The sequence below is a fragment of the Anoplolepis gracilipes genome, chromosome 17 (genome assembly GCF_047496725.1).
Source record: "Anoplolepis gracilipes chromosome 17, ASM4749672v1, whole genome shotgun sequence".
Classification (NCBI taxonomy): Eukaryota; Metazoa; Arthropoda; class Insecta; order Hymenoptera; family Formicidae; genus Anoplolepis; species Anoplolepis gracilipes.
The window spans coordinates 9393960-9418128 of NC_132986.1; the positions used below are offsets into that span (position 1 = coordinate 9393960).

The 24169-nt window shown below is 30.2% G+C and overlaps 4 protein-coding genes across 24 annotated transcripts; 2 read left to right on the forward strand and 2 right to left on the reverse strand.

The window, feature by feature from the left end:
* Positions 1-75: 75 nt before the first annotated feature.
* Positions 76-7621, reverse strand: LOC140675121 (uncharacterized). 3 transcript variants are annotated; one of them, XM_072909198.1, is made up of 13 exons: positions 7483-7621; positions 6423-6820; positions 6096-6166; positions 5622-5850; positions 5398-5523; positions 5016-5324; positions 4722-4898; positions 4107-4563; positions 2158-3777; positions 1130-2015; positions 820-946; positions 582-724; positions 76-297 (listed from the first exon to the last, which is right to left on the reverse strand). In XM_072909198.1, the coding sequence occupies exons 2-13, from the start codon at positions 6706-6708 to the stop codon at positions 76-78; spliced, it is 4653 nt and encodes a 1550-aa protein (XP_072765299.1). In that variant the 5' UTR covers positions 6709-6820; positions 7483-7621. The 3 variants fall into 3 exon arrangements, with proteins under 3 accessions (XP_072765299.1, XP_072765301.1, XP_072765300.1); XM_072909200.1 differs by lacking the exon at positions 7483-7621 and adding an exon at positions 7134-7296; XM_072909199.1 differs by lacking the exons at positions 76-297; positions 820-946 and having other exon boundaries at positions 601-724.
* On the forward strand, positions 641-17099 carry LOC140675122 (uncharacterized). Of its 8 annotated transcripts, XM_072909208.1 has the most exons (14): positions 641-769; positions 7609-7747; positions 8611-8821; positions 8998-9268; positions 12187-12400; positions 12743-12976; positions 13073-13204; positions 13334-13533; positions 13621-13744; positions 14003-14109; positions 15128-15303; positions 15467-15918; positions 16003-16743; positions 16965-17099. In XM_072909208.1, exons 3-14 carry the CDS (start codon positions 8674-8676, stop codon positions 17091-17093), a joined length of 2928 nt encoding a protein of 975 aa, XP_072765309.1. In that variant the 5' UTR covers positions 641-769; positions 7609-7747; positions 8611-8673; the 3' UTR covers positions 17094-17099. The 8 variants fall into 8 exon arrangements, with proteins under 8 accessions (XP_072765309.1, XP_072765310.1, XP_072765307.1 ...); XM_072909209.1 differs by lacking the exon at positions 7609-7747 and having other exon boundaries at positions 653-769; XM_072909206.1 differs by lacking the exon at positions 641-769 and having other exon boundaries at positions 7602-7747.
* On the reverse strand, positions 8997-23815 carry LOC140675130 (uncharacterized). 11 transcript variants are annotated; one of them, XR_012048325.1, is made up of 12 exons: positions 23553-23815; positions 23108-23255; positions 22564-22873; positions 22226-22416; positions 21836-22146; positions 20505-21418; positions 18121-20367; positions 17394-17678; positions 15848-17066; positions 15095-15312; positions 11916-13742; positions 11612-11707 (listed from the first exon to the last, which is right to left on the reverse strand). XR_012048325.1 is itself a non-coding variant. In XM_072909227.1 (8 exons), the coding sequence occupies exons 2-8, from the start codon at positions 11623-11625 to the stop codon at positions 9487-9489; spliced, it is 1062 nt and encodes a 353-aa protein (XP_072765328.1). In that variant the 5' UTR covers positions 11626-11707; positions 12774-12914; the 3' UTR covers positions 8997-9486. The 11 variants fall into 11 exon arrangements, 1 of the variants encoding a protein (XP_072765328.1); XR_012048326.1 differs by having other exon boundaries at positions 15848-15900; positions 16016-17066; positions 18121-21418; XR_012048328.1 differs by having other exon boundaries at positions 16972-17066; positions 17423-17678; positions 18121-21418.
* On the forward strand, positions 18378-20871 carry LOC140675127 (serine protease snk). Of its 2 annotated transcripts, none has more exons than XM_072909222.1 (5): positions 18378-18510; positions 18882-19367; positions 19525-19792; positions 20089-20336; positions 20540-20871. In XM_072909222.1, the coding sequence occupies exons 1-5, from the start codon at positions 18432-18434 to the stop codon at positions 20869-20871; spliced, it is 1413 nt and encodes a 470-aa protein (XP_072765323.1). In that variant the 5' UTR covers positions 18378-18431. The 2 variants fall into 2 exon arrangements, with proteins under 2 accessions (XP_072765323.1, XP_072765324.1); XM_072909223.1 differs by having other exon boundaries at positions 18386-18510; positions 19302-19367.
* Positions 23816-24169: the final 354 nt, after the last annotated feature.

Consider the following 24169-nt stretch of genomic DNA (forward strand, 5'->3'; position numbering starts at 1 on the left):
TTATGTATTAAAAAATTCAATGTGATTAATAATTGAGAATAATATGAATATCTATATAATTTATCATAACAATTACTAGTAGCAACTAAATTCGGGATTTGGTTCTTGAATTTCAAAAGGCAACCATGGCTTATAAACATATCCATCAGCTTCCTTGCTGGCCATATATGTAAAGAAGGCTTTCTTAAATGACACAGAAAGGATTTTCCCAGATTCCATGGTGTGCCACATGAAGCGAGCATAAGTAACACGCGCTTTACGTACTTTACTGTGAAAAATTGCTCTTGCCTCTTGAATCTGCAGAATGCAAATCAATAATTATAATTGTTTCAAATTAATAGAAAAATAACCAGTTTCAGACTTTAAAAAATTAAAGTTTTATATTAGCAATCATATTAAAAGTAAAAATAGAAAGACATAATGGGAAAATTAAGGAATATTATAAATTCTTTCTGAAATGGAATGTTAGTAGTTTAATATATGCAATGACGAGATATTAATAGTATCTCGTTGGTAATATATATGTCTATTATATTTAAATTCACAAATATTAAAAATGAAAGTTGACATTGATAGTCGACCTTTTCTTTTATCTCTTCAGCTTGGTTATAGGTTAATCTTTTCAGTTGGCATTTTGTCATCTGCAATGATGGTTTCTCAATCTTTGGCAACCTCACTGTATCTAGTAATTGCCACGCTCGAGCAGTCGCTCGCATCAAACTTTCTGGGAAAATAAAAAATACCATAATAATAATAAAGCAAATGAAAGGTAAGCAATTTAAGAAGTGTCTTAGAAATAGTATTTTGTGAACAAATTACTTTTTTCGGTTTCTGTAAAAGTAACACACTGCCTATACATAACCCAGTCTTGAAATTGTGGCATCAGATAACATTTTGGCAATTTGGCGAATATGTACCCTTCTGCAGCCATTTTTTTTAATTCAACCTAATGTTACATTTATTACATTTTGAATTCGGGATATATGAATTCGCACACATACATACATAAATTAATTCATACATAAATAATAAATAATATTGATATTACACTTAATCAAATTAAAGAGATCCATTGATAAAGATATGAATATATTTCGAAATTATTAGATTAAGAAATTGATGAAAATACCTTTATTATTTCCATAAGATCAAGCTTGCTGTTTGTACGTTTTTTATCGTCATCATCACTTATTAAATACTTCTCATCATCAATCTTCTCGTCTATCTTATCGATTATTTGTTTATATGACACATCTTGTTGTACAACCTCATCAGTAGCTTCTTCTAGATATTTTTCCTTTTCATGAAATACTTCATTAGCAATTTTTTTATCAGATATATCTTTGCGATGTTTTATCTTGTTAGGTGACTGTAATCCTATTATCTTTTTAGACGTCTTCTTCTCCACGTCTTCTTCTTCTATATAACTTTCCTTCATTTCATGATACGTCATTAATTTCTTCTTGTCACAAACTTCTTGATAACTATGATGTAAACAAGATGCATCTTGTTCATTGTTATCTCCATAAATCAATCTAAATGCTTCATCTCTGGCCTTTTTCCTACGCTCCATTTCTTCCTTCAACGCAGCGTCTTTCCTCGGCAATGGACTTGGAGGAATGTTCGTCGGCGACCAATGTCGATGCGGAGCAGTTGCTCGTAAAATATCTTCTCTGCTCGGTTGTGGCGTTTGAACCGGTGTTGACATTTTCAAACCATCTATTATCTGCTGAGGCGGCGACATAGAAACATTTTTTACCACATCCGATATACAATACTTGATATCTTCTTTATTCTTGTCTTCCGCTGACATTTTCTTTACGCCTGATATGATGAACTTTGTATCTTCTATCATCGGTCTCGAAATGTCGACAATATGCATGAAAGGCTGTTTTTTTAAAGCTTTTAATCTTCCTTGACGTATCCTCCACTTGGCTTTCTCTTCGTTTCGTTCCACGATCTTTCTTTCATATTTACATTCACACACAGGCTTCACAACCTTCAATCTGCGAGGTCTAAAACAATTCATATTATGTTCTATAATATTAATGTTAATAAATATTATTATTATTGATTAAGTAATGTTGGAAACTTGATATTAAATATTATTAATTATTAGATATTGGAAAATAGATATTAGGATTTTTTTTTGCTAACCTGAAACTTTGAGCAAACTTCTTACAAGATGTCCAGCAAGGAACATTACTTTTATGCTGTGTAAAGTAATCCATCAATGCTGCATCCTTCAATGCTGTCTTCCATCTTTCCTCTGGCAATTTAGACTCCATCAACTTCCGTCGAGTTTCTGCAATGTTTTTATTTTGATCTACAAAATGATTTTCTTTCCTGACGCCATTGCTACAACTGCATGATTTTGATTTTTTCTGTATCTTCTCCACTAGACTTTTGGGACCAGAATATCTTTCTATTAATTTCAATCTTTCGTCTGGAACATCATTGATGCACATATCGTACGGTGATTCCAAAAGCTCATATTCTGGGATGTACTCATCACTTCTTCGGGGACTGATGGGTGGTGTGAAATAAAGAACACCATTGATAATTCTATTCTCCTCTTCCATTTTTGTCTTTTGGGGTCTTCTTTCATCTCTTTTCTTCTCCACTAGACCACTTACGTTGTATACTAGGATCTTCTTTTTGTTCCTATTTTCCCTACATTTACATGGTCGTCCTCCAGAGCGAACCGCTGCTGTTTCCAATGGATAATCCGGTTCACAGAGATAAGTCAGAGTCTTTTTTGCTGGAAGTTCCTGCTCCGACTTTGTTTTCCAACCACAAGGCTCATTACTGGTAGTACGATTCTCCTCTTCATCAACAGAACTACCGACGATTATCTCTTCTGGATCACGTCGACTAATTGCTAGTAATTCTTCGGGGAGAATCGCTGGTTGGATGTCATCTAAAAATGTAAAAGATTTGAACATATTCTTTAATCTCGCCATTTCTTGTTTGCGATTGTTAAGCTGCTTAGCTTCGTCTATTACATTCTTCTCGTCTTTCTTTAGGAAGCCATATTTGGGCATATTTTTGTCAACTTTCTTCAATTCCTGTAAGGAAGAGATATTTTTTTGCCTTTCCTGTATATTCAATGTCGACGAAGGCACTGCTGGAGGAGTCAATTTCAAAGTTTTTTCATAATCTATTTCTACTACTTTTGACGGGGCAGTGCGCAATATGTTCCAAGGATCATCATAAGCAGGATAATCAGGAGTAATAAATTTATCCTTCTTCTTCTCCATTATCTTTGTTTGAATTTCTTTCTTGTCTACTTCAGTAGATTCTATCTTATCTAACGCTTCTTCTTTTTTTTCTTTTTCTCTTTTGTTCTTCTCCATCCTTATTATCTCTTTTATAAAAGGATTATGTCTACAAGATTTATCGCCAGGATATGTTTTGCAGGAATATGCACCTATCTCATCTGGTATGTATTTCTTTCCAATGCATACTCCTTCGTCCTTCGTCCAAGGAATATCGTCTTTGCTTATAGAAGGACTTATGTCCTTATTGATCATTTGCTGCATAGCACACAAACAAGGTGGAACGTTCTTAACTAACCGAGGTGTTGGAGAGGCAGGTATTTGTGATGGTATGTGCATGTTGTCCCTCTGAACACCTGATATATAATATTGAATTTGACCGTTTCCTTTGGTAATGCCATTGATAATAATATTCGTCTTGATCTCGTTCTGTGGAGCATCCAAGTTGACTGGTGATTTTGTTGTTGGCTTTGAAGAATGCATCGATTCTACGACATACCTATAAATAATACCTTTGTATTTTAAATGACATCATTAATTTACTGTAAGCTTTAGTTTTTCTTTTAAAATTTTAAATAGAATATTATGAGTATATTTTATTTACAAATACACGAGAATTATATAAAATTAAAGAATATTTTAACTTAAAATTTAGAGATCAAGAAATTAAAGATTTCGAAATTTGAATATTTATAAATAGAATCAATAATGTTAAAATTCATAGATATAACAATTTTAAGATCAATTGTTAAAACTACTTGCAACTGTAATTTACAGAGTTATTCTTAAAAATCAGATGCAATAACGTTATTAGATATTATTACTCACTTATTTATTTCACTATTTTGCACTGCATTGTCATTGAGCGCCTTGATTTGCAATTTCTCCTCGGTCTTTCGAGTCTGTCGACATGAACAACAATTGTCGCAAACCGGTCCAGGAAACGCCAATTTCATAGTAGTCTGCATACTATTTATCAACTCATCAGTTTGTTCTTCCATCTGCATAAAATCTTCATCAACATTTAGCAGCCAGTCCTGCCATTTTCTTGACAAATTTTCTCTGCCACTAGGAAAGATCTTTTTGGGTCTATCATCAAGTTTCAGTATTGCAAAGAACTTTTCATCGCTATTGCTGGGTGTCACATTAGCCACTCCAGTGATCTCATAAGTTACAGAACAATTCGGTGGTTTTTCATCCTGTGAGGACGCGCCAGCTATCATGTAGACAGGATTCTTTTCACCCAGCCAGGATTTTTTATTTGCTCCTGGTGGCTTTGGTGCATCTAAAATATTATATTATAAAAAATTTTTTTTCTTTTAACATATTTTGATATAATATTTCTAATATGTATATAAAAATTACATATGTAATTTTTTTATTATATTTTGTCTCCAATTAAAATTGACAGTGTTAAAGAAGCACGATTGCAAGAGTTTATACCACAAATTTTGTATTCCACAGTTCCTGCTTTTCCACTATGATTGTTAATCGTAAAATCAAATTTTTTGCCATCATCTGGCACTTGATAAATATTGGAAGTTGATATATTTCCCTCTTTCTCTTGTCTTGGTAAATCTTCATCTCCATGTGTTATTTCCTCATCAATATTCGTTATATCTATATATATTTATAAATTAATATTTTAATAAATTTATTTATTTATAATATTCTATGTAAGATGGTCAAATGTACATACTCAGGACTTCTATTTTTATATAATTCAAATAGTTTTACCTTTTACATCATAGAGAGTAGAGGAACTCTTTTGTAGATCCTTTGTGCTAATTTTTTCGAGATAGTTGGTATACATCTTATGGTTGGTATTTTTCCTTCGATTTCTAATCTCAGACAGTATTTCATTATTAATAAAAAACTGATCATATTGCTTGGATGATAAGATTATCTCTGGAGCTGTCAATAGTTTGTATTGCTTTTGCCATTTCTGCAAAGCATTTCGATAACTGGTCCAATCAGGAGACTTGAATAACTCTTCCTTATAAGGACAACTGCTTTTTCGTCTTGCCGGACACATTGGTGGTTTTGCTAAAACAAAAATTATAACTGTATTTATTTCGTTATTTTAAATATTGTTTAATATAAAAATAAAAAAACTTACGTTTTGGTGGCAAGCTTGGCACGATCATTGCTGGTAATCTCTTATGCAATTCTTTTACTGTTTCTGGCAAAGTTAAAAATGCAATAGCCGACAATATTATTCTCTCATTACAGTCGTAAAATTTCTCTGCAAATTAAACAATTTTGTTAAATAATTATTATAAACAATTCTGCTAAAAAAATTTATTTTTGTTTTTTATAATTAAAATAAAATGAGAAATATACCATATTCCTCTTCGTAGAAATCATTTCCTGTTAAAATTTTATAAATTTCTCGCAAAAAATCAACACTATTCAAATTGCATGATTTATGCAACTCATTTATAATATTCGGTTTTAATTTGAAAAATGTTGACATAATGCCAATAGCTATCAATGTCTTTTGTGTGCCATCCGTTTTTGTCTCTTCGTAATCGACACGCATTACATTTTCCAGATTTAATAAATTTTTCATCTACAAATTTTTATATAACTTTATGTCACAGTTATTTAAAATTCGAAATATATATAAGACACTCTTTTACATTATTACAATTTAATTTTAATTGAAAATTTCTTGAATATTGAGACAATAACTCATGTAATAAGAGTATCATTTATTGTATTTTTTAATTACTATATTGATACAAGTGTAAAATTATATCTTTTTCAAAAACAAATCTTTCTACTTGAGATCAATTATTTATTTTTACATCATACTTGATCCAAGGAAAAATCTTGATACCATTGTGGATAGTTTAGGTTCAACAAAGTTTTTATTGTGCCTCTGACTGTAATTAAATAATATTGTATTTATTAATAGTGTATATACATATAACAAACTATATATACAGTTGTAAATAATAATCAAACTTTATTAAAGTAAATTTACTTATTCTCAAGCATTCTTATATAAAATATAATTTAGGAAAATAGCACTTTTCATCCTTTATACTCTACAGCAAACAAGTGAAAATAATGATGTAATTAATTTATTAGTTTATATTTTTACTTGAAGAATTGACTAATAGAATAGAAAAGACTTACGTTTCTTTCTTCCAATTCTCATTGCCTTGTCGCTCATTTCATTGTAAATTCTTTGCTTTTCTGTCCAAAACATATCCTTTGCCAAAGCGATTTCATCTTCTAGATACCATTTTATAGAACGATCGTTTTTGCCGACTTGAAAATAATTCAATTTTCCGTTTTTTATTATTTGCTGATCTCCAGCTTCTGACGTTTTCGGCTTCCTCTTTTCTCGGGTAAACCGGGGAGTGAGAGATTTTATTTGTATCTTGGATACTGGACATTCGTGGACAGAAGTTATTGCCATTAATGAAGATTTGTAGGGTGGTTTTTGTTGATCGTATCTTGAGAGAGGATCGAAGCAATCCAAGGAACAGCAGAAACCAAAGGGCTTCAATTTTGAATCTTTCTTTGTCCATCTATAAAAATTTAATTACATTTAGTAAATAATTTAATATTAAATATAGACAAATTAATGACTATTCAAGTAATATTTGTAAAATGAGATAACAGAAACTACATAAAAATTTAATTTGTTCCATACTAATAACACTAATATGAATTATTATAAATTACAGTAAAGAAAAGCATTAAGAAAAAAAGAAAATGTTCTCCTTAATTGAAAAAAAAAAGAAAACTAAAATAACATGTATTAATTATATTTTTTTCTATAAAAAATTCTATATAATTATTTTAATTATATTTTTCTAACAATGTTGAAAGAACATTTACTTAGTACGGTGGAGCATTCGTGTGCTAGAAGTCTTTAACGAAATTTTGGACATTTTTGAGACAGAGATCTGAATTGTGTATAATTCTTACTAATAAAATATATTTTTGAAGATTGAATAAGTTATAATTGATACTTGTAGATTTAATATACGTTATGAAAGGTTATAAAAAATGTAACTGAAATAAAATGGCAAGTTATATATGAATATAGATGTAATTTTTGAGTCTTATTTTGTTTATAACTTGTGATTGTTATTTGCATTAGCCAGACAAAATTAATTAAATAATAATAAGTATATGCTAATTGTATACGATTTTTGCAATTATTTAAACATGTTCGTATATATACCTCTTTTAATTAATGTTTTAGTTAAAAATGAGGAACACCGTTTTCAGTTTAAAGCACACAATTATAGCATATTTTTCATGTAGAAATCTGTTTCAAAATTCTAATAAAAAGTAAAAGTACACACAGGAATAGATTGAATGCCGAGTTGTGTTCAAAAATCTACTCATCAGAGGAAAATAACTTTTGTGGATGACCAATCGGGACAAAGGAAGCAAGAACTTTTTCTCTGTTTTCATTGGCTGCGTTCAGCAGAGAAAGCAAATCAGTGAGCGCTTAGTGATTTTTTATTGTGATTGGTTTCTGCACTTAGATCCAACAAAGTTCTAAATGCAAGATGAGCCAATGCAGCCATTGGCTCATCAAACTGCATCCGATAAATAAATTTTCGAATACAATCGCGAGGGACAATCAAGTATGTGTATATCACAACAGACTAACTAATTAAACTATATCCATGGTGTATGGTGTATGGTGTATGGTGTATGAACACACATCGCATATGTATATAACGTGGAGTTCGTGACAGTTCGTTCATCTGTGCAGTCCACGTGTAGCATGGTGATTTTAACAATGCATGAAGAGCAAAGGTCGTTAAATTCACAATGTTGTTTGTAAATAATCTTTTTTTTAAATAATTTATTATTGTTTGTTGTGCTTCGTCTATGTGTGTCCACCAGTATTTATCGTCTAAAAATTAGCAAGTGTGTTTTTCACAGTATTATATTTTACAAGTGTTAAAAGAGAGAGCTTATTAAGAAAGTTTAAACATAAAATGTTGAATAAAAATGTACGACAATACACTTTTTGTTAAAATAAAAGTTAATTAAATTTATGCTAATTTTAATGAACTAATTAATAATGAAATTACTCAAAATAATTATTGAAATTAAAAAAGAATTAAACATATGAAATCTATATTCGAATTTTATTTATATATATGACTTTAAAAATTTTAAGATCACATTAGTAACTTTTACTCTATAAAAATCATTTAAGATAACAATACTGATGTAGTTTATTAATATTGAGATACCATAATCTCTCTTTAACCATTGGTTTAGCAATCTAGTGTTATCAGCTTGTTCTTGGCAATTTAAGCTTATTCATGTTCCAATTATTCATCTACAGAGACATATCTTTGTCGCTGCAGCAAAACTATTCAGTACAATAAAATCATCAGCAGGCCGCACAATGTCAAAGAAAACAAAGATTATAATTGTTGGAGCAGGTGCATCTGGCATTGCAGCTGCCTCCAAGTTATTGCAGAAAGGAATGAGCGATTTTGTGATATTGGAAGCTAATAAAAGAATTGGTGGCAGGGTACACACTCTAAATTTTGGTAAATAATCTTTCTTTTTATTAGTTTTTAATTTATTAGAAAAAATTTAGTATTCTATAATATTATATTCTTAACTACTCTCTACTTTTTAAATAAAACAACTTTTTAATTGCATCTTTGAAAATTTGAATATACTTACAAAAATTTTGAATTTAAGTACTCTTTAATTTTTCCAGGTGAAAATGTGGTAGACCTTGGAGCTCAATGGGTTCATGGTGAATCTGGAAATATAGTATTCGAGTTGGCCTCCAAGCATAATTTATTAGGCTCATTTTCCAATTTCTTGGACCCCAGCAAACATAATTTTGTCACTAGTAATGGTGAAATAATACCCAAGGATGAAAGCAATGAAGCTGTAACAATTTATTTTAATATTATAGATAATGCACAGAAAGACAACATTCTCAAAAAGGAAACAGGATCTTTTGGGAATTATTTCATAAAAGAGTGAGTAATTATATTTTTATTAATTAAGGATTAAGTAATTGACTGCAATATGAATAAATTAGAAGACTCACTTAAGAGGTAAACACAATATTTTTTTTTTATTAACAAAAATATTAATGTTATAATGAACTATATGAGGTGTGTTGTAAAAGTATAAATCATTAAGAGCCATTAAGAGCTAACATTTTTATTACATTCCAAACACTTTTGTCGATTTTTCAAAATTTATGAAAAAGAATATTGTTAACGAAGGCGTCAATATCACTTTCACGAAACCACGCTTGCAATGTGGGATGTAGATTTGATCGGACGACCGTATAAACATCCTTATCAGGCACGATACATCTGATAAGAGAGGCAAAAAATTAATAAAGACATTTATTTGTTCTACTACTTTCATATTAATCTTAAACGAATAAAAATATATCTTATCAAAAATTTATTAATTAAAATTGTATTATTTACTAGTTTATTATCAAAATCTTATATATATATATATATATATATATATATATATATATATGCTTGCTATAAACTGGATTGATGTAGTAAATCTCTTTCTTTTTCTCTTTTACTCTCTACCAGGATTTTTCTTCCAACTATATATATTTTTTTTGTATAATTATAATAATTTCAAATAATTTTCCAGATTTTTATTTTATTAATATACATATATACACACCTCACGCGATTATTGCAGCATTGATTTTTCACGTATTCATATCTCAATAAGGAATAGATGTATTTCAAATATTTTTCATCTAAGTTATTATATATCTGATCATACGTTTTTGCAATATTATTTATTCTTTTAATGTATCCTCTTGTTAGTATTGGTATAACATAATCGACCTAAAAATAAATAAATTTAGGACCTAATATTAATTGATATAATTAATACTCTATAAATTTGACTGAAAAAAATTTAATTTTATAAGATGTTATTTTAATTAAAATTAATTAATATTTTTATTAAAATTAAAAGTAAATTACCTGTTTAAAGCAATCATCTATAAATTCTTCAGCTCGACTATAGACACCTTTCTCTTGCTCTTGCAATATAAGCACGCCAATTCGGGGTTGCTTGGATCTAAATATTTTTGTGATACACTCCGCGGTTGGTAAACCGTCGTCTGCAAAAGTTAGCATAACTATGCTGCCATACCTCTGTTTGTTATGCTGAAATAATAAGAAAATATAATTGCATTTTATATAATTGATAATCGTGAAAAAAATTTTAATTTAAATATAATAAATATAAAATATTTTAATTTAAAGGCTCTCTTTGTTATTAAATTTTAGAAATTGCAAGTAGAGCAACCTTCTGTTGAATATCATGTAGTGTGCCTTTTAATTCATTTTCTTTCGTTCCACATTCTCCAGTTAAAATAGGACTCAAAACTAATGGTGCTCTTGGTAGATATCCAGGTTGGAGTATTTCAGATCCTAAATATACATAAATAATTAATATAATAAAATATAAATATGAAATATAAAATTAAATGTGAAATTAATATAATTATTATTATATATATTATTTTAGTGCCCAAATTTGACTAGGCTTATAATTAATTTTTTAATATCAGAATAAAATTTTATCATTATTGTCTACTTCACCTTTATTCATGGCACATTGTGACAGAACATTCACTAGCTCATACACATAATCCTTAATTTGATTTATTATATCAAACCGTTGCATCTTTTGCAAAGCACTAAAAATTTTGTCCATTGTTGCCTCTGGAGATTGCACATAAGTCAGAAGTACGTAGTAAGTTGGATCCTGAAGACCCTTGAAGTCATAATCTATGCACTAAAAAATAAAATAACATCACAATTACTAGTAGTAATATATTATACACATATATACACAATATACACATATCATTTAGCGTACATACATGTATTTGTGCATACTTATTAAAATTGTCAGATTTTGATCATCTTACACGTATCTGTTCCATTGTTAAACCCATGTATGCTGCAAACTCTTGCCAGCCATCATAAATTTTCCCTGTTGCTGTAGAACTCAATAGCAAGCATAGTTTCTGCAGTATAGCTTTACCAATATGTTCGAATAAGTATGCAGCATGAATGTGTGATGACACTTTTTGAATGTTCAAAATGATTGTATCTAAATTTGGTGGCCCCTGTACTTCGTTCCTTAGCTTCTCTAATTCTGGATCTATTTTTCTGAAATTATGTTTTTCCATTTATCATAATTCACAATATATTGTTTCTCCGTGACTATAATTCACAACATGTACATTTACTGGAATACAATCTTCTTTCTTGAGATAATAAGGAAAAAAATCAACAAAATTAATTAAGAGAGTTTGTTACCTTTTTGCAAACATTTTGCCAGTTACTGAATTTCATTGATGAAGATTTGTTATAAATAATTAGAAGAATTTTGTTTTATTTTTACTATGATTTGTTCTGCAACAGATTGTGAAGACCACACAAATGCATTATATTTACATGATAAAAAAAAAATATTTAAAATTATCAAAAATTTATCACTTAAAGTTGAAGGAATAAATTACGTTTCCTTTACGTTATAATGAAAAAATGATTGCCATATGTTGTTGGTGAGAGACAATGTCTCCCCACCACAACTTAATACAAGGTTGATGATGAATCATACTTAATGCCTGCCCGCCTATAATTTAAATCGCGAAAAAACACGATATGTTTCCTTCACTTGTCTAATAAAACTTGCTTATAATATTTAAACAAATTTTATCGTTCGAATAATTTTTGTTAGTTAAGATACTAGTACACAGGAAAAAACAAAAAATTATAAATAGATTAAAAAAAAAGATACTTAATATCTAGAATGAAATATTTCTATTATAGATAATCAGATATCAATATGTTTTAATAAATATTGATAATATAATTATTATTTATTGCAGATATTATAAGATTTTTAACGAGAAGCCTTTCGCGAGTCGTACTCGAGCTGTCGAATATTTATCTTGGATGGAAAAGATGGAAAACTCTATAGAATGCAGTGACACGTGGTTTGACACTTCCGCGAAACGTTTGACGGAATATTGGGAATGCGAAGGCAACCTCTTGCTGAATTGGAAAGAGCGTGGTTATAAAACGCTCTTTGATCTATTATTGGTAATAAATTACTTAATAATATTGAACCAAAAATATCATACATTATATATAAAAATAAAATTTTTAATAACGCATCCCATTTTTTTATTAAAAAAAATTTGATAAAATAAGAAATATATTTTGCCAAAAATAAAATATTAATTTCTAAAATTAAATTATAGGAAGATGGGATTAATTTAAGAAAATAAAATGTTTAAGAATAAAATTAAAAAATTAAAAATGACGAACAATAAATAAAGCTTAAAATTTTGTGATATTTAACAATAAAATTAATATTTAAATAAATCTTCATCGAGATACAGATTTTCATTAAATATCAATATATTAATTATTTTATCTTAGGAAAAGATCCCGAACACAGACGAATGCTTACCAGTGATGGAGAAGATAGAGTTCGAAAAGGTAGTGACAACTATCAATTATAGTTCTGGCGAGGACGTTATGGTGACCACTAGAGACGGATGCGAATATCTAACGTCGCATGTAATATTCACTGGATCTCTGGGTGTTTTGAAGGAGAAACATTCTACGATGTTTGTGCCTCCCCTATCACAGAGAAAACAACGCGCGATAAAAGTATAGTAAAAGTATCATTAACAAGAATAAAATAAAATTATATACATATATGTCCTTTGACGGATATTAATAAATAAATGTCATTCTTAATCACAGGGATTAAATATCGGAACAGTAAATAAGGTTTTCCTTGAATTTCCACACAGATGGTGGCCAGAGGATACTGCTGCTTTCAATATTATTTGGCCAGAAGAAGAAAAAAATGAATTCTTGAAAACTTATGGTCAAGTAAGTAGATATTTTAACAATCATATTTAAATTTAAAAAATATAATATTTATTGATAAAAATAATTTTCATTTTTTTGCTTTTACTGCTCTGTATGTATTAATAATCTTATCAAATATTTACTTTATAGAGCAACGAATGGCTTTGCGACATATTTTCGCTTTTTACTATAGCTTATCAACCGAATCTTTTATGCGCCTGGCTCGTCGGAAAAAATGCAAGATATATGGAAACTTTATCAGACATTGATGTATTCGATGGATTGTATCAATTGCTGAAAAGATCGCTCGGAAAACATTATAATGTTGTAAAGCCGACGAAAATATTAAGGTAATTTCTCAAAATTTTAATTATAGAAAAGAAAAATATTACTTGGATGCATCTTTTATTTTTAAAATTTTAAACTTTATCTTTTAGATCCAACTGGCATACCGATGAACATTTTCGTGGTTCATATACCTTTCAAAGTATGATTTCCGAACAAATGGACGTAAACCCGAGAGACTTGGCCGAGCCAATAACGATTGATGGAAATAAACCTGTAAGTAATTTCATAAAAATAAATGTAACATTTTTAATATTAATATAAATTTTAATTATTAAATTTGAATTAGTTAATTCCTCCATCTTTTTCTATTAATTTTTTATTTTGTCACTATGACTCAATATCACAGTTTTTTTATTATTCTTTTATTATTATTTTTTATTCTTAACTTATTATGATAAATTTCTGCTTTATATAACTAACAATAAAAGAAACTTTATTGATACTGATGAAACAATATAATCATCATATTAGATAATCCTTTTTGCTGGAGAAGCTACACATGATCATTATTATTCTACTGTGCATGGTGCCGTGGAAACTGGTTTCCGCGAAGCGAATCGATTAATTGATTATGAAAGGTAAGATAATTTTAATTACCAAAGTATGGTTTGTTTTTTTCATGTTCTGTTAATAAAATTCTTCTAACACTTTTCTACACTAATTTGACTAAACTTTTTCATTTTGATAATATTGAATCAAAAAGAAATTGAATTGTTCAATAAAGCTTTCATTTTCACTATTATTGCTTTTTCTAGTTTTATATTGCATTATGCACGTTATGTAATCTTGTTTGTCAATGTTTTATTACATGTACTTTATTTTTAAACTTATGTTGAAACGAATGTTACTTTGAATTTATTGACTAATTTAGTTTCAAATCTTACAAATATATTTTGTAATGATTTTTATATTAATTATTTATACTTTTTCTTAGACAATTAAGTTCACATCTTTAACTGCATCCTCTACTACTACATTCTTCTAATGAATGGATTATGGAAACCTATAAATATATAATCAACAATGTTTGCAGACAAATATTTAATAAAAAAAAAGATCGTATATATAAAATATGTAAAGTATATAAAGTATATAAAAAATTGTATATATAGAAATAAACAATTGTATATGTAGAAAATTTTTGTATAATATATACAAAAATTGAAATATCAAAAGTTATAATAATCTATAAATTATATAGAAAAATCATAGATTATAATAATCTATAAGTTTTCATATTATATAATATTTTAAATTCTCTAATAATATATAAAAAAATGTACATTTTAATAATATATAAAAAGTTTTAATATTGTAAATTGTGATGTAAAATTAAAGAAATATAAGAAACATATCATCCTGTCATCATACATGAATATTTTTAATCATTTATTATCCGCGTTTATTATTATTATTGTTAATTATTATTTGCGTTTTTATACTGTTATAACTAAGAATATGTTTAAATATGGATAATATACTTCTATTAATCATATATGTAATAGAATATATATATAAATTAGAGAATTAAAATCATAAAAAAAATAGTAAACAGTAATTCACCTGAGATTTGACGAATTGCTTCGGATGACGTAGAACGCGCAAGGACTTAAATCAACTGGTTAACAACTTCAATGAAGCGGTGCAAATAGATACAGATGCGAGAAAAATAGAAAAAACAAGAGTCGTGATAATAGGTGCGGGACTTGCAGGATTGGCAGCGGCAAAAACTCTAGAGGATGCGAAATTTACAGATTATCTTCTTCTTGAAGGTAGGATATCTGCAATTTTTGTTTAAAAATTTAATATAATTTAATTTACTTCTAGAGACACACACTTATTAAATAAATAAAAATGTAGAATTTGGAGAGTTTTTGGATATATATCGAAATGAAATTAAAATTTCCCGGATTATCCTGTCATATTATTTCACAGCTCAAGATGTAGTTGGAGGAAGAATTCATTCTGTTCCGTGGAATAACAATTGGATAGATTGTGGGGCGCAATTCTTACACGGCGATAAGAGCAAATTGGCGCAATATTGTCTCGACAATAATTTACTGTCAAACATTCAAGGTAACGACGGCGAAGGAATCTTTTTGCGCGACGATGGAACGATAATGAGCGAGAACTTGGTTCGTGAGATTGATGATCTTTTACGAACTGTCTCTGATGATATCTGTGAATCTCAGTGGCCTTTAAAAAATAACGAGACCATCGGTTCAGTCATGAAATCTAAGTTCGAGGAACATTTACATGAAAGAAATGATTCTTCAACCCGAAAAAAAATGGAAGAGATATTTAATTGGAACGTACGGTTTCTTCTGGTGGATAATTGCTGTCAATCGTTGGACGAATTATCAGCGAGTCTGTGGGGCAAGTTTAAGGTAAGCTAAATTCATATATGTGTTAATAAAGAGTTAATAATAATAATTATATATATAAGCGCTCTAAAAATTATTTCCATATAGTATGTTGGCGGACCAGAACATTTGCTCTTCAAGTCCGGTTACAGTTCCTTAACGAATCTTCTCGCCGAGAATCTGAGCAAGGAAAAGGTGCGATTAGCCACTCCTGTGGAGACCATTCGGTGGCGGAATTCTGTCGAGTCTCGGGAGGATTTTTCAATCATCGTGACGACTTCCAAAGGGACGCAGATTATTGCTGACGCCGTTATAGTCACTTGTTCACTCGGTTATTTGAAGGAAAACTACCGAAAGATGTTTCAGCCGTCATTACCGAATCGTCTAAGCATTGCCATCGAGGATCTCGGTTTCGGAACGATTAACAAAATCTTTTTGGACTTCGGCGAAGTTCCTTGGTGGCAAACCGATGTGAAAGGTTTCCAATTACTCTGGCATAAGGACGATCATCGATCCTTGCCAGAATGGACTAGAGATATCACGGGATTCGATATCGTACCGACTCATCCGGCCACTCTCGTAGTGTGGGTCGGCGGGCGAGGAGCGCATACCGTCGAGGATTTGTCGGAGCAGACAATCGTTCAAGATTGTACGAATCTGTTGACGCACTATTTACGGTGTCATGATATTCCGCCGGTGAGAAAATGCGTCAGAACGAAATGGCATGGAAATAAGTACGTGAGGGGCAGCTATTGTCATATCACGAAGAGCTGTGAAAAAGACGACGTTTCACCTAAGACGTTGGCTGATCCGGTTTGGGCGACAATATTGCAGAATAATATGAAGAAGGTGAGATTTTTAAAAGACATTTTCAAATTGTAAAACTGTCAATTTTAAATCTGAAATTTTATGTTTCCATTATTCCAAGATATCAAAGTTTCATGCAATAAAATTTTTACGCCTTTACTTTATCATTAACAATGCAATATTAATGCAGCCAAATTTAAAACCGAAATCTATTGTTTATAATATTAATTCATTAAAGAATTTCTTTTGCAAATATTTTGCAGAATTTACCAGTCATACTGTTCGCCGGCGAAGCCACGCATGATAATTTCTACTCGACAACACACGGAGCTTATGAGACAGGAATCCATCAAGCTGAAATATTCCTACAATATCATGCGAGTGTCAATTAAAGTATATTAATGTGTAAATATGTAAATATATTAATAAAATAAAATATTGAATATATTAAATAATGAAATATTTTTCTGTTTATCGTTAAGTTTAATAATAGTAACAAGAGAGAGAGATTAATTTGCTAACATTTTATACATATATATTTGCTATAATTTCAAGTAATTTCATTATTAATTTAATTTTTTTTCATTTGTTACTCAAAATCATTAATTTCAAATTTATTTTTTTTCTTTTGATTTTTATTTTTCTAGTTCTACTTTTTCAGTGCTATTTGTATATAAAAACTTTTGAAGTACGTTATTTCTGCATATTGGATGGGTAATACCAGATTAGTTTGTCCTTTTCTTGTTTAGTATTTCCTTATCTCGTTAATTTTTGCGGTATAGATTGACGGGATAGATAGACTGGTTTATCCGCTTCAGCCGGTTGCGTCAGAACTAAAGATTCTCAATAGACTAATTGTATACTGATGAAAACAAATAGTGTCTGCTAATTATTGGCAAACGTTCTTCGTATCCTTCCTTCTTTCCTTGTTTTTTTTCTTATTTCGTTGCATGAACATTGCGGGGCGAACACAGATTCTGTGTTTTCAAAAGTAAATTTGATTAATTTTAATTAAACTGAATTACAATTTACATAATCATCGATTATTAATCAACCAAATAATATTGTAAGAAACTAAAATTAAATTGAATTAAAATTGTAAAAATAATTATAAGTGATTATCATACTTAAAATAGTATATGTGTATATTTTATATTGATTCTATTTTTTATCAATACATAATGAACATAAAATTATTGAATCCACTTGTTGCAAAGATAAATATAATAGAACATCTGTATTCATGATATTTCGTGTTTAATATATTCTACATTTATATTACATAAAACTATATAATTATATTAAAATTACCCAAAGAGTAATTATCAATTTTAATAGAAATATAAAATTGTGTTAAGAGATAAACTTATGATCTCTAATTACGCTGATTACCAATGGATTAATCATTGTTTGCTATACCACTTCTAAATGGATTTTCCGTGTTGAAAATTGCAACATTGACATCTTCGGTGAATCGCAATGAAGAGTCGCAGAACTCGAGTACTGTTAGGATCCTTCCCCATTCTGATCTTTCACTCTCGTCTCATCTCCTTCTCATCTCTTCTTATTTTTTTTTCGTCTCTTTTCGCACTCTGTTCTGCATAAAATTAAGAGGGAGAGATGGCAGCCGCGTGCAGATTCTTCCGCGAAATCATCGTCATCATTGCTTATCTCTGTTGTCGAATATCTTGACATTGAACATTCGATTCGTCGCGCGTCTCTCTTCGGCGATGGATCTTCGTTTCGGAATATTTGTAATCTTGCTAATTGTAACCTTCATCTGGCAGCCCACTGACAGCAAAGATTCAGGTGGATTAATAAGTATTACTATCACCAGAAACAGTTATAGATTATTATTTTGCGTTTTTAATACCATTGTTGTAATAGTGATTATTGGATATTATTGTGGATGTTATGAATTTTGAAAAGAGTATTAATATTAATATATATGTTAAATATATTATATTCGTAGATAGTATAATATCTGTATTATATTAATTTTAAAATCTGTAAATCAGATCTATACATTCTTAAATGTTTTTCTATTCTAAAATTCATGTCGAGAGAGACTTTAAAATTCTAAAAATTTATATCATATAAATACTATATTAAAAAGTTGTAAGTTTATAATATTATACTTATAAAAATATCTATACAATTTGCCTTTCATATTTTTTTAGGTAATCGTGGTTCTTCGAAGAAGAACAATTCAACCAAGATTCAACTTAGCAAAGACATTGCGACCAATCCTTTTCTTCAGCAATCTATAAATCTTTCTATTATTGAGAATAATCCCTTCCTGTCTGGCAACAGAAGTGAAAAGCCATTCGATGTAGTGCCAAATATATTTTTGCCACAAGAGACTAATGTTTCCAGCATCGCAATCTTTACTAACAATCCCTTCTTGAACTTTGGGACTGATACAAGGGTTGATATGGAATCTTCTGATGCACTAGTTACACAAGCACCTTATAGACCACTGCCACTTGCACCAACGATTAATACACCACCAACATCTTATGCACCAGCACCAGTTCATAACTCTTTTACAACATCTCTTTTACAACATCCTTTTATTAAAGTTGAACCTCCATCCTCAGGCACACCGTCATTGCCGGATATAGAATCTATCAGGATTGGCTCAACAAAAACAAAATCAGAACTCAGTAAGTAAAACGTGATTACACAAAAATTACACAAAAATTGGAGATGTAACAATAAGATCAAGCATTTAAGAATTCAGTTAATGATCTGAAACATTTCAAACATTTTTATATATATCTAATACTAATTATGATAATGTCTATATAAAACAAATTACAGAATGCGACGAATACGTGAGAGAATTCGCAGGCACGACTGAAATAACATCGTTAGTCGGCACATCATCCAACGTGATCAAATTGGACAATGTGTGTAGGGATGCGAATCGCCTGGTCGTCGGTGGCACTGAGACCAGGATTGGCGAGTTTCCGCACATGGTCGCCTTGGGCAAACGCGATTCCGACGAAACGTTTAATCTGATGTGCGGTGGCACGCTGATCTCACATATCTGGGTACTTTCTGCTGCGCATTGCACTTACGGGCCAAAGTACACATCTCTATTATTTTCTTTCGCTTCCTAAACTATTTAAGAATTTTTATGGGAAAGCTTTGATTTTTTTTTATCCGTTAGCTATCCTATTAATGGCTGTAACGATGGGTTAGATAAAGGCTTAAAGTCTAAGTGTTCCTCAAGATTAATTTAGAATATATTAGATTTATGAGAACATAGCATTTTAGAAATATTAAGAAAATTTTACCTAGATTCAAGAGTAGATGAAGATAATCTTACAGTTATTTATAAGACGACCATAACTTAGTTTTTAAAGATTTGTTTTCTTACAGTGGCGGTCCGTCTGACGCACGGCTAGGCTCTCACAGATTGACAGATCAGCAAGGTGTCACAGTTGCTATTAAGACCATGATACGACATCCGGATTTCAATCCACCCGCAATGTATGCGGACATAGCTTTGGTGGAGCTTACGAATACCGTTACGTTTAGCACATTGATACGACCTGCGTGTCTTTATCAACAGTACGATACTGTGCCTAGGAGCGCCTGGGTCAGTGGCTGGGGTGTTACCGAATTCGGTAGATAATTTAATAATTCTTTGCTTCAAAACTTAAAAGACACAAAGAGAAAGAATCATATAAAATTCAAAAAGTTAAAGATTTAAAGGACTTTTTACTTTTTTTTCTATTAGGAACCAGGAACTTTATTCCTAGGATTTGAAAATTCTAATAAGGAATGTGGAATACCGATTTAGTGAAGAAGTTTAATGACGTGTTTTCAGGTGGAGATCAAACCGATCAATTGCATAAAGCTCAACTGGATTTGGTAGATAATTTAGCGTGCACGATACGATACAACAGTTCCATAGATATTCCGTATGGTGTCACACCGAGCATGGTTTGCGCCGGCGATCGTAGTGGCTGGAGCAAGGATTCCTGCCAAGGCGACTCTGGAGGTCCTCTACAAGTTATCCATCCTAAGAATCTGTGCGTCTTCCAAGTAATCGGTATTACCAGTTTCGGTCAGGGATGCGCACTTATCGACACACCTGGTGTTTATACGAGGGTATCCCATTATATTTCTTGGATTGAGAATATCGTCTGGCCACAATAGTTGTGATCTATTAGACTTTTAGACGAAAGATATAAAAAATCATTGTTTATTAAATTGTACTCGGTTAACTCAAGTCTCACAAGTAATCAATCAAAAATGACTAATCAGTCAAATTAATCTACATTTAAGGAATTTATAACATTTACAATTTTTTCCACTCTCGTTATTTTATGATATAATATTCATTCGTCATATATAAGAATAATTTTAAAATTTCAAAAAAGTTTAAATGTTACTTATTCTCCAATTATTACTTGAAGAGAGAGAATTATTGACAATTGTGAAAAGTTAATTGTATATATGTTATATACTTCTATTAATTATGATAGTACAATTAAACAATTTGCAGTTTTGACTAGAATATTGAAACGTATATAAAAACGAAAAAAATACGAGAAGGTTTGAATTGTAAAATGCACGACTGTTCAGTTTTGTTGACTTTCTAAATCTCAGAAATTAAGAGATCTTGTTATCTTGAATCGTTCGCCATGTAAGCCCATTACCATATGGACCATGGATTGATGGAAATAGAACATACCACCAACTTCTGTAATAACACAAACGAAATACATTATAGGATAATGTATTCGCCATATGTGATAATGAAAATAATAATATAAAAATAATTCAATATATTTAAGGAAAAATATTTAGAACTGAATCAAATTTGTAACAAATAATAATTTCTGATTTCCTTTATAAAGATCTTATTTTATATAATTATTTTAAAATTGAAAGAATATAAAGCATTTCGAAAAACGAGGATTAAATATATCGAATACTGTGCGAATCTATTGTGTTTTTTATGACACAGAAATAAAATTATTTTCATAATAAAACATACTTGTTTAATTAGCCTTCTTGATGATTTATGTAGCTCCTTAACTATCAACCGATTGTATTTTAATTAAAGGCTCTCGCAAACATTTAAAGACTTTATAATATTTTAATAAAATTTTGAAACCTGTTTTTTATTCCCAAGAATAATCTCCAGTTTTCCCTCGGCCCAAAGTCGTAAGGATTTTGATAGAATTTGCCTTGAGCCCGATACTTTTGCGATTCTGTGCTGTTGATACGCGCCTCAATGCTCGTCTCTCCCCGGGTGATTAGACCCGCGTGCCACCAAGCCAAGGCACCCAACGCTGTGAAAGTAGCAATGCAGATCAGACCCGCGAAAATTATCAGTCTTCTTCGCCATTCCCTGGTCTCGGCTTCTGCTGCTTGTCTTGCTATTTCTGCAAGTTCCTCCTTACTTAAATGGTCTAGCGATTCCGTCTGCATTAATTAATATAATAAATGCAACGTTTAATACTTTTAAAAAATAATAAAGCATATGTTCATCGAGCTAACATACCACAGGAATTATTTCCGAATTATTAAGACGCACTGGATGGCCGTCCAATTCCGGTTCCTGTTCAGGGAAGAAATCCTCGTATGCAAGTCGTATGCCAAATATCATGATAAACGTAATACCGACCACAGTGTAAACCATGTACAAGAAGAAGTGCCGATGATTATAATGGCCGACGCAATTGTTTAACCATGCTACATGTTGATTAAGGAAGATCTATCACAAGATATTGTAATACATCTAGATAAATTTTCATTGATAATAATTAATCTATAAGGAATAATTAATTAATGAACAATAATTGAAATATTCAAATTGATTTATAAAATATGTAAGGATACGACAATGGTGATCCATCTTGAGAATGCATTTGTTGCAGACAGAACAGTGGTGCGTTCTAGGTGGCTTTGGCTTGATACATTTTTTGCAGATGCTCACAGCCTCTGGAATAAGGCCGCCCTGTGGCGGATAGCCCGCTGGTACGGTCACACCCATGTAATAGTGGAAGCAGACATTAACCAGCAGCCAATTTCCAACCAATAGCAAAATTATCGTCACAAAAGGACTTCGATCCCACCACCAGGGTAAACCCAAGTAGTATGCAATGTATACGATACTGGCGGTTAGAAGGCTTACCATTACCACAAATACCTATGGACTGCAATGCTTAGTAAATACATTGTGGATGTAATGAGGTTTGCATTAAATTAAATTATGTCTACTATGAAGCATTCTGTGGTTTATTCATATAAAGCAATAAACTGTGACATTACAATATATTAAACCTTATATGCAAAAAATATATTGTTATAATTTCTAAATATATTATAAATTGATACTTTATAATATACGAGATATAAAAATGAATATTAATTAAAATCTTACCGGACCCAAACAGGCAGTGAAGTTCTCAACAAACCAAAACATAGGTTCCATAAGTATATCACAAGCATAACTCCAGTTTAAGAAATCATTGTAGAATAAAGATTTGAAGACAATTTGTAACCGCTGCCACTTCTGCTTCAAACTAATCCTATAAATAAAAATTAAATCAGATCATATTTAAGTCCAGGTAAAATTATATAGAAATGCAACCAATAAATTTATATATATATATATATATATATATATATATATATAAATTGTAACATAATTTTAAAAAAATTACATATACAAGAATAGAAAATAAAAAGATATGAAATAAATTGAAATAAACTGAAATAAATTGAATAAAAAAAGTTAGAGGCACAAAAATAATTTAAAAAAATAATAGATACAAATAATAGATATTCAAAAAATAAAAAAATAAATATTAAACAAATTTATTTACTTAAGAACATTTGGCGCCTTCGCCAAGGACCATCGTATCTTTGCCATTTTCGCTTCTCCCCTCGAGTCCACTCAAATATACTCATAATTCTAGCATATTAAAATCATATTTCACGAACGTTGACACACGATTGTTCTTCGTTGTACTAGATTCTAAGTTGCTCGAACTTTATACATCTTGAATACATTTAATTAGTGTCGATTGATAACCATTGTAATGACGAAGGATTTATCAATAACCTCGATAGGGTACGGTCGCCATATTTATTTCCCAAAAAATTTAATGTATAGAGACATATTTTTATATTACTAAAAATATGATAATAGTTAGATATATAGACACAAGTTTATTTTTTGTAAATATAAAATTATTATTTTCAAATTTATGTCAAAAACATTAAGAGAAAGAGAGAGAGAGAGAGAGAGTTATCTAGGGTGTATTCGAAAATCTTGCAAAAGGTAAAGTAGTTTTTAATTGACCAATCAGAACAAAAGGAGTCTTTGCATAATAGGTAGGATTTCTGAACGCACCCTTAAGATTTTCCCGCCATGCATTATGCCAGGCGGTATTTTTGAAAAATAAAAGCTGTCAGAGATCTATTGGTGTTTATAAACAAA

What these genes read in the sequence shown, in the direction of transcription:
- LOC140675122 (XM_072909202.1), top strand. Translation starts at nt 7,817, where the DNA reads ATGAGCCAATGCAGCCATTGGCTCATCAAACTGCATCCGATAAATAAA. An exon ending in CGCTCTTTGATCTATTATTG is followed by an intron (nt 12,401 to 12,742) that starts GTAATAAATTAC and finishes ATTTTATCTTAG; the next exon opens with GAAAAGATCCCGAACACAGA. An exon ending in GTCTGTGGGGCAAGTTTAAG is followed by an intron (nt 15,919 to 16,002) that starts GTAAGCTAAATT and finishes ATTTCCATATAG; the next exon opens with TATGTTGGCGGACCAGAACA.
- LOC140675127 (XM_072909222.1), top strand. Translation starts at nt 18,432, where the DNA reads ATGGATCTTCGTTTCGGAATATTTGTAATCTTGCTAATTGTAACCTTC. An exon ending in CACTGACAGCAAAGATTCAG is followed by an intron (nt 18,511 to 18,881) that starts GTGGATTAATAA and finishes ATATTTTTTTAG; the next exon opens with GTAATCGTGGTTCTTCGAAG. An exon ending in CTGGGGTGTTACCGAATTCG is followed by an intron (nt 20,337 to 20,539) that starts GTAGATAATTTA and finishes ACGTGTTTTCAG; the next exon opens with GTGGAGATCAAACCGATCAA.
- LOC140675130 (XM_072909227.1), bottom strand. An exon ending in TAACAATGGAACAGATACGT is followed by an intron (nt 11,082 to 11,217) that starts GTAAGATGATCA and finishes TTTATTTTTTAG; the next exon opens with TGCATAGATTATGACTTCAA. An exon ending in ACAATGTGCCATGAATAAAG is followed by an intron (nt 10,715 to 10,885) that starts GTGAAGTAGACA and finishes ATGTATATTTAG; the next exon opens with GATCTGAAATACTCCAACCT.
- LOC140675121 (XM_072909200.1), bottom strand. Translation starts at nt 7,186, where the DNA reads ATGTCCAAAATTTCGTTAAAGACTTCTAGCACACGAATGCTCCACCGT. An exon ending in GCCAAGCTTGCCACCAAAAC is followed by an intron (nt 5,325 to 5,397) that starts GTAAGTTTTTTT and finishes TTTTTGTTTTAG; the next exon opens with CAAAACCACCAATGTGTCCG. An exon ending in AAGTTTGCTCAAAGTTTCAG is followed by an intron (nt 2,016 to 2,157) that starts GTTAGCAAAAAA and finishes GAATTGTTTTAG; the next exon opens with ACCTCGCAGATTGAAGGTTG.